General features: G+C 39.8%; 1 protein-coding gene across 1 annotated transcript; it reads left to right on the top strand.

The window, feature by feature from the left end:
* Nucleotides 1–2,195: 2,195 nt before the first annotated feature.
* Nucleotides 2,196–8,104, top strand: LOC119647235 (general odorant-binding protein 68-like). Its single transcript, XM_038048096.1, has 6 exons — nucleotides 2,196–2,257; nucleotides 2,327–2,438; nucleotides 2,507–2,557; nucleotides 3,014–3,148; nucleotides 7,607–7,760; nucleotides 7,824–8,104. Exons 1-6 carry the CDS (start codon nucleotides 2,223–2,225, stop codon nucleotides 8,015–8,017), a joined length of 681 nt encoding a protein of 226 aa, XP_037904024.1. The 5' UTR covers nucleotides 2,196–2,222; the 3' UTR covers nucleotides 8,018–8,104.
* The last annotated feature ends 4,112 nt before the right edge of the window (nucleotides 8,105–12,216 follow it).

Below are 12,216 nucleotides of genomic sequence, written 5' to 3'. Positions count from 1 at the left end.
TAATTTTCTTCCAACATATAAGTTCAATCCCTCCCTGCTTGGCGAATTTTCTTGACCTCTACCAATACCGTGCCTGACATCCTCTGTGCTGGGTACGGAACGCCTGTTGCTGGATCGTATGAAGAATCTCATATTAAATATGTATATGGAAGAATTCTTTTGTGTTTGATATGTTCAATGTTCGACACTTTATCTGCTGGATAACCAAGCTGCTGGATAGTATGAAAGCCTAAGATGTACTCCGCGGCAGTGCTATAGAGTATGTTGTTTTGTTTTGGTTTTCTATCTAGGTTCCAGAAAGATCAATTTTTAAAATCGGCTGGCACGAGGTTTTAATTCGTCATAAGTGGATTTGCATATTTTCTTTATGACCATCCTTAACATCCCCGAAGTTTCTCTAGTCAAAGTAGTCTGTCGTTTCTCGAAACAAATCCTCAGAAGGATAATTATAAATTAATTTCGTTGTCTACTTCATCATCAATCTGAATTGAAGACTTTTGAAAATTTATTGGACAGCACACATATCAAAGAAGATTCGGTGTTGGTGCTGGTATTGGATTGGGAGCGCAAAGCCGAGAAGGATAGTGCACGTTATTTTGGAAACACAGTTGATGATGTCGACGCAGTGGGATTTGAAGCAAAATTTGCTCTCGAAGGTTACACCGAGGTCTTCGAATGAGCTCAGAAATGGTAGAGGTTATCTATCAGGAGAGTAACATTTTCAGCTCATTATCCGAGCACCAACTCATCGTATCAAAGTGTCCAAATGGGATTGCAAGAAAGCACAGGCAAGTGCAAACGAAAAACAAGCAAACAGTGCCTAGAGTAAGTACGGGCACGGGGAAACAAGGGGCGGTATTAATAAGAAATAGGATAGATTGGGGGTCTAGTATAGAGCCTAGACAAAGCTGGGATTGAGCGGAATGAGTAATCATTAAAACATGCTCTACAGAAACAGTTAGAAATGTAGAATGGAAAGGGGAGCGTAACAGCTCGAAGTTTAAATAGATTGTCAGATAATTACTCGTACAGGTGGGCAGGGTATATGAAGGGATGGTACACACTATAACCAATAAGCAGTGTTAGGTGAGGAGGGACGCAAAGAAAGACAATTACAAGGGGAGCCAGACAAATAAAAAAAAATGAGAAAGGGTGGTCAATTGGGATTTGAACTCGCCTTTCGATCCCAGTGTTCGTATGGTAGAGGTGAGAAAGTGTCTAATGATCCGATGAATTTATTTCTTACACATGATAGCCAGCGATCCCATGTTACAAACTGTGCTTGACTGAGACTCAGTGCCATAAGTTACTTTTTGTTTGAGGATTGAGGGCTCCTGAGGCCGCATTCACTTAATGTCGGACCGGAAAAAATGGAGAGCATTTTTTGGTGCGCGAAACCGTTTTTTTAGTTTTGCACGCAAGTGTTCAAAAATCAGGGACAAAGGTGACTAACTGTATCACGGACCTCAATCTAAAATAAAAAATTCAGCTCCGGCTAAGCTTTGCCCGAACTATGGCGGATTTACACTGGTTATAATTCGCAGTTAACCCTTGCGAACCACTTCGGTCACCATGCGGCTAAGCAAAGGTGAGGCAGCATCTCATGAATTGCCTCTGCCGTGGACGAAACTGTAATGCGCCTTCGTCTCCAATTTTTGAACTTAAGCTATTGATTGACAAAATTGTTTTAATGGTGGAACATCGGCTGGCGCTACAATCCAAACTTTATTGTTTTGGCTAATCAAATATGTGTGATTGCAACTTACTATTATTGTATGTACCTACCTAAGTAGCCACTTTCATTGGTTAACACTAATGGCGGGTGGTGATTGATTTGCCTTTAGAAACACAATAATGAAAAATTGGTTGCATTTGCAGTAGGAGTGATTATAACCTGTGCATCGTTTACAATGCTCTGGTTATCCTCCAATACACATTTGCCCATAAATCTCATGAAATTGTCTATCTATAATACGTATAGTAGTGGTCGAACCTTGTTGTCAAAGCTTGCAAATGCAAACAGTTTTACCAAATGATCATTGAGTTTTGTGTATAAATGTGCGATTATAGGTTCTTTAGTCACCCTGTAAGTTTTCAAAAGTAGACGCATTTAAGGTTAGCCTTCGAACTCATCATGCATGATAAAAATCGACTGCAATTATCTGCAATACCAACAAAACTTGGAAAACCCCAAATCCGGCGTTGTCGTAGCTCGTGTAGAAATGAAAAAGATATTATTAAACGAACCGCTGCCCATGTAATTGTACTTGAAAAAAGCGAAAAAGTGGCTCAATATAAAAGCAAACATTGTTGTTTTTATTTTTAGTAAACAGAGGGCTGTTGCTGTTAAAAATTTCGAAAGTTTATCCGGAGTTGTTTCAAACAATCTAGCTAAAATGATGAAAGTTCTGGGATTATTGCTTTTATCATTTGTTGTGGTATAACATAACATATCAATGAAATATTAGGTATCTTCTAGCCAAGATTTTTTTGTTGAATTTTATAGAGTTGTCTAGCTCAAGAAGCCGTGGATTGTACTAAGCCTCCACCATTTGTGGTAAGTTTCTTATTTCGTGGAGTGAAATCACTAAAAATAAATTACAATAAATTAATTGAACATTAATTTTGTTTGTGCTAAAACCGAAATACTGTCAATTTTGCCAGAAAAAATGAGTGCAAATGAGAACATCAGTTTATGAATAATGATTTTGTGCTCACTTTTCCGTGTCTACTGGAAGTATGTATTCATGTCATACACTGCCAAAGAATTTACAACCCTATCTGAAAAATGTATTGGTTTGGTGTCAGTTTATTTGAGTATCCTAAATAGTTTGAAAGTTTGCTTGCGTGTATGGTAGTTCCAATATTAGTTAACATAGCAAGGTATTTTCAGACCCACGGCAGGGTTCACTCCGCTGCAGCATAAAATGTGATAATTTAATTTGGTTACCAAAAACGAAAATATACCTCCATAGTGTGTGTAACTTATTTTCTATAACACTCTCTTTCTCAGAATCCACATCACTGTTGCAAAGATCCACCTCCTTCAGAAATTGCTCAAAAGTGTTCGACCAAGCTGGGCGTGCCTCTTCGGACGGATAAAGCACCGGACATGGAGCACCAGCAGCCAGATATTGGTGCTATTACTGTAAGTATTTTTGTGGTACAAGGATTCTCTGAACGGGAAAACAACAGGAACTTGAGGAGAACCTTATAGTTTTCCTTGAGCATTTTTTTGCATTCCTATTTTATAAACAAAAAGTGCGTGAATCTATAGGAAAATTTCTGATGGTCCTAAACTTGCATATAATTTGGGGGGGGGAGTGTTTAAAGATAAAAATATTGCATCTGCCGAGGATCGCTGCATTATTATTGAACGGCGAAACCTAAACTATCCTAGTTTGTGTCAAACTTCTCAGCTTTTGTGTGTAAAATAATGCAGGCTTTCTTCGAATAAATCTCGCTGGGATACGTATCAGTTTAATTGTGATTGTGACTAATTTAAGTTTTAAGCCTAATGAAGTGCTTTGGGGTCATTCCACATCTGTACTAAATTTTTGTGAAATTCAGATGTTTACTGTCATTTCGGTGATAATGTCGGGCGCGTTCTAGATATTAACATTTTGCCTCCTTTTTCAAAGTTTTGGGTGAAACAGAACCCAGCCCACCCACAGTTTGCCTTCCTCCTTTTTTATGAAAATGCTTTTTTCCAGACTGATGCCTTATGTAAAAGGATGAATTAAATTAATTATTTGGAATAAAAGGATGAAGTCAATCCGGCAATGAGTAATCTATGACTGGATTTCAGGCCACCGATGTTAGGCATCATTTGGGCTAACGACCAACCATTTGCAGGGATGTTTTTGTGGCGCTGATGATTTCATCAGTATTTATTTCAACAACTTTAAGTTTCTTTGCGAAACAACCACCACGAAGTAATCCATAAACTCCTTCTGCATCGCATGAATCCCATTGTATATCACATTCTAGAATAGAGAACATAACACCAAGCAATGTGGAGGTACAACTCTTAAGCTGGAGCCTGTCTTGTAGGAGTGGTGACTGGAATTTTGGAGGAATTTCGTTTTTTGCCGTTCGTTACTTATGAACTATATTTTCCGCATTTTTACTTGCACCAGAATGGAATCTTCGCCGATAGATTTCGTTTTCTTTCGTTATCAAGTGGGGGAGCTAGCGTGATCTGTTATCTTTCGCTAATGACATTTTTTGCCTCCATTTTCGTACTTCTTCGGCATATATTCTGGCAAAATATCTGAAATTGAATCTCATTCTCACTGAACAAAAATTTCTGTGTTATTCGATTTGATTGGCAGCAATTCATAGTATATAGTTGAATGGTCAAGTAGTTGGTCCTTGCTAGATATTATGCAGAAGCAAACAAGATATTAGACGATTTCCTTACCGCGGGCTAAATGCTCGCTTTCTTATGGATATTTATGTTCGCCCTTGTGAAGTTCTGCTGGTATAAATTTGTCTTATGCACAAAATTAAGTGTGGTAATCGCTTCGATGACGTACACACAATGCAGTGTGTGTACCGCCATGGGAAAACCACTACAAGTAGCGACGCGGTGGTTTTCAACTACAAGGGACATATATGTACCATCTAGACAGGTAAACCGGAAATAGGGCGAATCTAGAGTGCAGTCTACTAGGTCAGAATGTTACCATTTAGGACTCTTCGGACTATAGCACGGACTATTGCAAGGATGACCGCTTTTTGCATTTTGCGATTATGAAACACGTTTGCTCTTCCTTTATAAGCAGAACTAGATCGGGCCTATTGTGATTAACACTGTGGTTGGTAGCAACAGTGTGATCCCACAGTAGTTTCGCCTGATCATTTTCAAGGATTCTGTGCGGAGGAAACTTATGATATGGTAGTTTGCCACTAAGTTATACTTCTATACACATGATGAAGTATCTTGCAAACGGAGTTATGGCGGCTGACGTGTTTGGAGCTGCCTAACATCTTGTATGCAGGTATTATATTATACGCTGGACGATCTCCTCTTCACAGTTGCATAACCTACAACTGTAGTTGGTAATTGAGTGAGTTTGTTTCGTATGTTAGTACACCGTTAACTATTCTGAATATCTGGCAACAACATATTTTTTATGTGACTTTCGTGAATGGGGTTTCTACATGTCGATCTTCTGTTGGACTGAAGTTATTTATTTTCTGCCATGAAGTTAGCCTGATGTAATTGTCTAGAGTACTGTTTCTCAAAAGAAAAACTCACGAAGAAAACATATTTTATTGTAGTGCAAAGTTTTTAAATCAAATACTCCCCATCGTCCATAATGACATGGGATAGTGATCCTTAATTTCTCGGCAGCTCTATTGTGCAGCTTGTTATTTGTAAGAACTATTTTCACCCGTTTATTGTCAGATTCTGAATCAGTGTCAATTCACTTTATCCCGCCATATATACCTTTGGCGAGGCAGAAATGGCTCTTTGTGGAAAGTTTTCCTAGGATTCCTAGGATTTCCGTACGAATGGGAGTAGCAAATAGCAGTTGTAGCGATAAATAATTTTGGTGGGGAAATTGTCAAACCCAGCAGTTTTACTGGGTTTATGTGCATTGACGGCCGAGATCATTTCTCTTGTGCTTGAAAGAACAGTGTTTATCCGTACATTATTGTGAATAGCCATTTCATTCACGAATCATGGAACTTCACTGGATGTGGTACAGTTAAGAACCTTGGGGAAGTATTCCTTCCACCTCTTCAGATGCTTGTCATTATTCGTTAGCGTCTTTCACACCGTCGAATGATTTGCGATCAAATGCAGTTCTTTGGTGGCGCGGTAAAAATGAAATCATTGTGTTCTTTGGGATCTTCCGCTTCCCTGACCAGCGCAATAGCAAATTCCCTTTTGTCATGGCGCACAGTATAATATGTTGTATTTCCCAGGGATCGCAAGGTATCGGAGTTTGAACGCGTCACGCTAGAAAAATAATGGTAGAAAAAGAAGCCTAAGATGGAGCGATGGCGTATGCGAAGACGCCAGACAGCCTTTAGGGATATCGAATTGGTGGACCTCGGCGCAAAACCGGGATGTCTGGAGTTCCTTATTAAGGCAGGCCTAGACCGGATACCGGTTGTTGCGCCGTTGATGATGATGATGTCCACCGATGCTTAATGGACATTGCAATTGACGGACGTAATTGGTAGGATAGAGCCATTGAGTCTAGCTGAGTGTAGTGGACTCTGGAACATACCAGTTTGGCTCGTTCTTTGGGTATGCCATGTTAACTTCGGTATCTGAGCTTTGGAGCTTCCAAGCCATATGAAGTGTGGACTGGTGTACTTTGAAAAAGTGGTTGGCAAGAAAACATGAAACATGTTTTTTCATGAGGAGAGATATTTTGGGATAAGGTATCGTTGCGGATGGTAACTATGCCCGCGTGACGGAACCATCAACTTGCGTGTCGGACACACGCAAGTGTGAATCGTGGCGGCCATGACATCGATAAACAATTTTTGACAGCGAAAATTGTTTTTCGGAGGTTCTGTATATATCTGGGTTCAGTTCTATAGTGAGTAGGTGGTTATACGTGAGGTTAATATACAGAGTGAAGGTCCACCACGGATTGAATTATCGAAGGATATGGGTTTCATTCTTTACGAAGAAAAACTGCGCAAATCAGCTCTCTCTAAATAGTTTCCGCTGCTGTGTTTTCTTACTCTGGATATATTCAGAATGTCGTCCGGGAGAGAGATAAGGTTTTGGTAACAGAGAATACGGGTTGGTTCCTTCAGTTTACTGACGAACCCTGCTATCAATTACATCAATGGATACTTAGTGGTTTTGAGGAAGTTGAATTTGGGATAGCTTGGATGTAAGAAATTGGGTTTGAAGTATGATATAGTGAAAAACTACCACCCCTTTTCGTTATTATACCCTGGAGCGAATCTTCAAGAATAATTGATTAAAAGCACTGTGAGGCTAAGCCATTACCGCCTACTACTATGGCTTCTGAATATCGGTTTATCGATGTGGCTACCTTGCTGGACCCGAGTAATATTGAAAAATAGCAAATTCACACGTTTTGCCCAATAATTAGATGTTTAAGATTTACTCCGCACTACTTGAGCTAGCTGTACTATTAAGAACAGAATATGGTATAAATAAAGGCCCAAGATTTGCGTAACATAGTAATATCCTCGTGTATTTGATGAGTTTTGTTTCAGTAGGTATGCCAGATCTCTGTCTACACCATCTTCGGAATAGCACGTGCTATGGTTTTCTCCAATGAGCGAGATAACTATCGTTCATTTTTTATTGTAGTCTAAGATGGTATGGTTGAAACTTTCTTGGGCCAGATATAGCCTCACTGAGAAAGCCGAGACTAGCTAAACGAATAATAATCAACAATGATGGTAATTGCTTGAGAGATGTCAAGAATTTTCTACTAATCTGGCGGGTTAAAATTAACCCAATGGGACAGGTTTGAAGGTTTTTTACATGTTCTATTTATCATTGACAATTATTTCCCGGCGTTTCTTTTTGCTTTTCTCAGGTTTCTATTGAGTTTATGTTATTGCCGTTAATGCAATAAAATAACATTAAGGACTTCAGTGTTTTGCAGAATGTGTCTTGACTGAATCTAAGTATTTGAATGACGGGAAGCTTGATATGGCGGCTATTAAAGGAGACTTGCAAAGGAAATTTGCAACAGATCCTGATTACATTTCTGTTATGGAAGCTGCTTTCTCCAAGTGTGGATCTGTTGGTAAGAAACATGCATTAAAAGTAAATAAAAGCGCATATAATACTGCTACTTTTTCATCCCTAGCTCAACGTCAATTAGCTGCCATGCAGAACGCTATGCCCCCAGGCAGCCCAAAGAGAGGATGCAGTCCACTATCAGGTTTGATTCTTGGGTGTTCTTACAAAGAATTTTTTGAGAATTGCCCAGCCAGCAAGTGGACTTCTAACGCTGAGTGTAACGCAGTTCAAGCGTATATGAAAAAGTGTTCAAAAGTCTGAATTGCTTAGATTCTAAGATTGTAATATAAAGTTCCCCCTTATTCCGTAATATATGGAAGACATTAAAGAATTTTTAATTTAAGTCGATATGTTGACACTTTGTTTTCTCCCCAACGACCACCCTTATCTCAGCAAATATCTGTAAGAATTTGGGTAATCTTCTGCCTAGAGCGATATAAGATATAAATGTACAGTGGAAACTTACTTCAATATTAGCTGAACCTCAAGGTGCGTAAGGTATTTTTCACTCTCGCTACGACATTATCTTGACAGCATTAAATGGATGGAATGAGGAAGCAAAGCTTTGAGGAAGATAGTACGTATGAGGCCCCTACAGTACGCATCCGAAGTATGTAGCAATAACAATGACGATGAGAAATGATAAACATTAATACTATATGCGAATATACAAGGAAAACACAAAGCACCAACAGTTTAACATTTAATCGCAGAGGCGGGTAAAAGCGGGGGAAAGAAAATTCTTTCTTATCTCGCTCAAGTTATGATTAATGTTGAGACATTACAGTAATGAGACATTTTCCTTGCGAAGGAAATAATGGCGATTTGGGAAAATAATCATAATTGTTATTATGAAAAGAACGGAGGAAATTGCTCCGGGTAGTGTGGTGCTTTATTATGATTTACTTGTCTTTTCGCAGGGAACGTTCTGGCAACGTCTGCTTCGATTATGGATATGGATGGATAATTGATTTATGAGTTGTATGAGTCGCCTAGTTTTAGCAGAGGATGCTAGTTGGGAACAACATAGATTTCTATTCCTGTAATTGTATAGAAAAATATAAGATCTCTACTGGAAGCCAGGCTCCCTTAAATATAGAAATAATATAAACATTTCAACGAGAGAATATGACAGGATATTTCACCATTTTGTTTCTATATTTAAGAATAATTATTTTTCTGGGCGTAAAGTTTCCAAGAATAATTCCAAATAGAGAGGCAGCTTCTGTGAATGACCAAGAAATAAAAAAAAAACAAGAAAATGTAATCCAAACCATAACGTTGCTATAAAAAGACGAAGTCGAAAAGAGCAAATCTAAACTAAATTCACTTTGAAAACGTCCCTACAAAATAAAGCATAGAAAATGCCAAAGAAAAAGTGAAAAGCCGTCCTGAGGGTCTGCTAATGCCTTTTAACGAGTGTCACATAAACATTATTTTTTCAATTCCAGCGGCTAAAGTGCCATTCTGCCTGGCTGCTGGCTTCAAAGAAACCATCCTCTTGAAGTTTTTAATTTTCCAATTTTCACTTTGAATGCTTCAACGTTTTCGCCCTTGCGTTTTCCTCTTCATCCTTGGAGAGAACTCCTCGATGGGAAACTATAATGAGCCAAAAGTTAAGCTGTTGGCAGGATATCATATTAAATGAAATTGTGTTAAATTAAGAAGAATAAGGACATGATAAAATTACATGCTTATTTTTTATTTAAAGTTGTTCATTGAAAAATGGTTCTTTTTGGTGATGGAAGCTGCTTCAAATAAGTGCTGGCATGCGCTTACAAAGTGCTTTTCTGTCTATTCGATGTTACCTATCACGTGTCCAAAGTATGTTCTATTTCTAGTTTGCACTTGCTATTTTCAGAGAGGAAAAATATCAGCAATTGATGTAATTGAATTAATTAAATTAGGTAAGAACCCTTAGCCATCGAGGGGAAACGTGATTTTCCTTTGATGAATGAAAATGGAATTATTATTTGAATGTGGGTTCAGGCCAGTTTGCTGAACCATTCGGGTCAAATATGAACTTGTTGGCAACAGAGGAAATCACAACAACAATTTAATGAACAATTAACATTTATTAACGAACAATGAATTATAATCTAAGGACGGCTCAGAGTACGCGTCGGAGACAAGACAATCGTGAATGGTGTCACCGTTTAAACCAGCTGATCTCGAATGCTATGCAGCATCCAACCGTTCACGTGGTTGACGTTTAGACGGATATGGGCGTTAAGTTTTTTCGGATATGCGCGGGATGTGGATTAATCGGCACATAACTAGCGTAACCAATAAATAGCTGGCGATTGCACAGTCTATTGCGTTGTTGACAGTGGGACGGCTTCCCTAACGGAGGTGTCCAAGGGACTGATTTCGATATCTGACGTTGTGAAGTATCTGGGGGTTGGTGAATTGATGAACTCGGTTGAGTAGTGAACACGTTCAGTGGATCCGCATTTGTCTCTGAGGATTCGCGTATCTGCTATAACTATGATAGATAAAGTTGGTGCTGACGAAAAAACTTTTAATACCATTTGCAAGCTACGCTGGCTTCAACCCCTTAATGGAGATGTTCGTGTTTTTGCTTTGCAGGTCGATGGTGTAAGCTGATGACGATAAACGATCAATGATACGGCGTGGACCGTGTACGGTTGCATTACCGCTTTCCTTACAGAGTCAGCTCTAACGAACAAGTGAGAACAAGAACGAAGATCCTTATGAGTGAACGCCGTCTCTTGGTACTACTGGTGTCAGGTCGTATTTACTTGAGTTAACGTTAGCGAATCACTCTCGCGGCAATCGCAACGTCGTTTTAAAAACTATAAAACATCGAGATTTCTCTTGAAATTGCAGCGAAGCCCCAAAAGGACAGTGGTGAGAATTTCAGTGTGCGATGCTAGCGTTCAATAGGACCATTCAAAGCTGGATGGTATGGTGTCATGCGCGTTCGCCTGCATCCGACTAGTTTGCTCAATGCTTTTAACAAAGCTGATTTGAACTCCGCGCCTTGGTCAGTAGTGATTGTCAATGGCCCTCTACCCCTGTGAAATCTGTGAACGTCTGTCTCGGCTGCTGATCAACAATCGGCATAGTTTCTGGTCGAAGAAAAAACTGGTCCAGGATGGTGAGACAGTATCTGTAATCTTAAGAGAGTACAAGCGATTCGATATTGCCCAAATGAACGTGTTTGAAATCTTTATTGGGCCCCGCAAACGGTTAGAATTCACTCTTGGTGTGCCTTCTGACTTTTGATAATACATACAATACGAGACGACAGTCATATGTCGCGGTCTTAAAGCTGTTTTTGATACTTTTAAATGAAGCTTGGTTACTAGGGTAAGCGCAGCAATGATATTTGCCAAAAACTATTTTGCGAAGTGTCCTGGGAGCAAATGGCCTGACTATTGCCATAGATATGTCGCAGTAGAGCAGAAGCAAAGGCAAACTCCTCATAATTGGGATAGACAACTGACATTGGAGAAGAGCTCCAAGCACTAACGGAGCTGATGGCTAGCACTGAAATAGCCTAGGTAAACCTCCAGCACGCAAAAGCTGCATTTGCAGTAATTGCAACGGCAAGCTTCAAGGATAACATTGGAATAGTGCTCGTTCGAGAATCCTGGGTGTACCGGGGGAAGACTCACCGTCTGCAAGGAGGAAATATGCAGGCAATTTGTGATTCCTCTTATGGAAAGCCAAGTGCCTGCATCACTCTCAAAAGGAAATTAAGATACATATGTCTTTCAGAGTTTCTCACTGGAGTTTTCGTGACTGTCCAAGTCTTACTGAAAGCTGGGGGGAAGAACTCGAGAGGTATGTAGTAGCATCAGGATACTTCTCAGGACACGACACTCGGATCCCACCGGAATTAGTCATTGGACTGGCAAGGGGAAAATGCTACCACTTCTTCTCGGCTACGATGTTAACGCCCACCATGAGGTCTGAGGTAGCAGTGACATTATTTGAAGAGATGAGTACGTTCTGGAATTCATGCTTATTAATAAGTTAGAAATATATAGTGCAGGAAACACCTTAACATTTGTGACCAGCCCCAGACAAGAGGTCCTAGACACAACTCCAGGGAACACTCTGATGAGCGGCTTGGTCAAGAATTGTATGGGGTCGGATTAGTCTTCTCTGTCGGATCACAAAATTATCATATTCGACACTGCGGGCAACTGGGAAGTGAATAAAATAACTAATGAGGAGGACAGGATACATCTGCTCCTCAGACCTTATTTTCCGGGATTTTACTTCACGCTGAAGGTAGCATTCTGAAACTAGCAAATGAGGTTTCTCGAAAGCTAGAGTAAGATGTGCAGTGGGAACCTTTCAACCACTGAAATCATTCACTTTCCCAGAGAGGCCTAGGATATCTGCTAAGAGTGGCAAGAGGCAGCGTAGCCTTGGGATATATACCAACGGCATGGAAACCGGCAAGAGTGATCTAAGTCCTACCAGGT

Source organism: Hermetia illucens, chromosome 1, assembly GCF_905115235.1.
Source record: "Hermetia illucens chromosome 1, iHerIll2.2.curated.20191125, whole genome shotgun sequence".
Lineage (NCBI taxonomy): Eukaryota > Metazoa > Arthropoda > Insecta > Diptera > Stratiomyidae > Hermetia > Hermetia illucens.
This window is presented reverse-complemented; position numbering and strand designations above follow the sequence as displayed.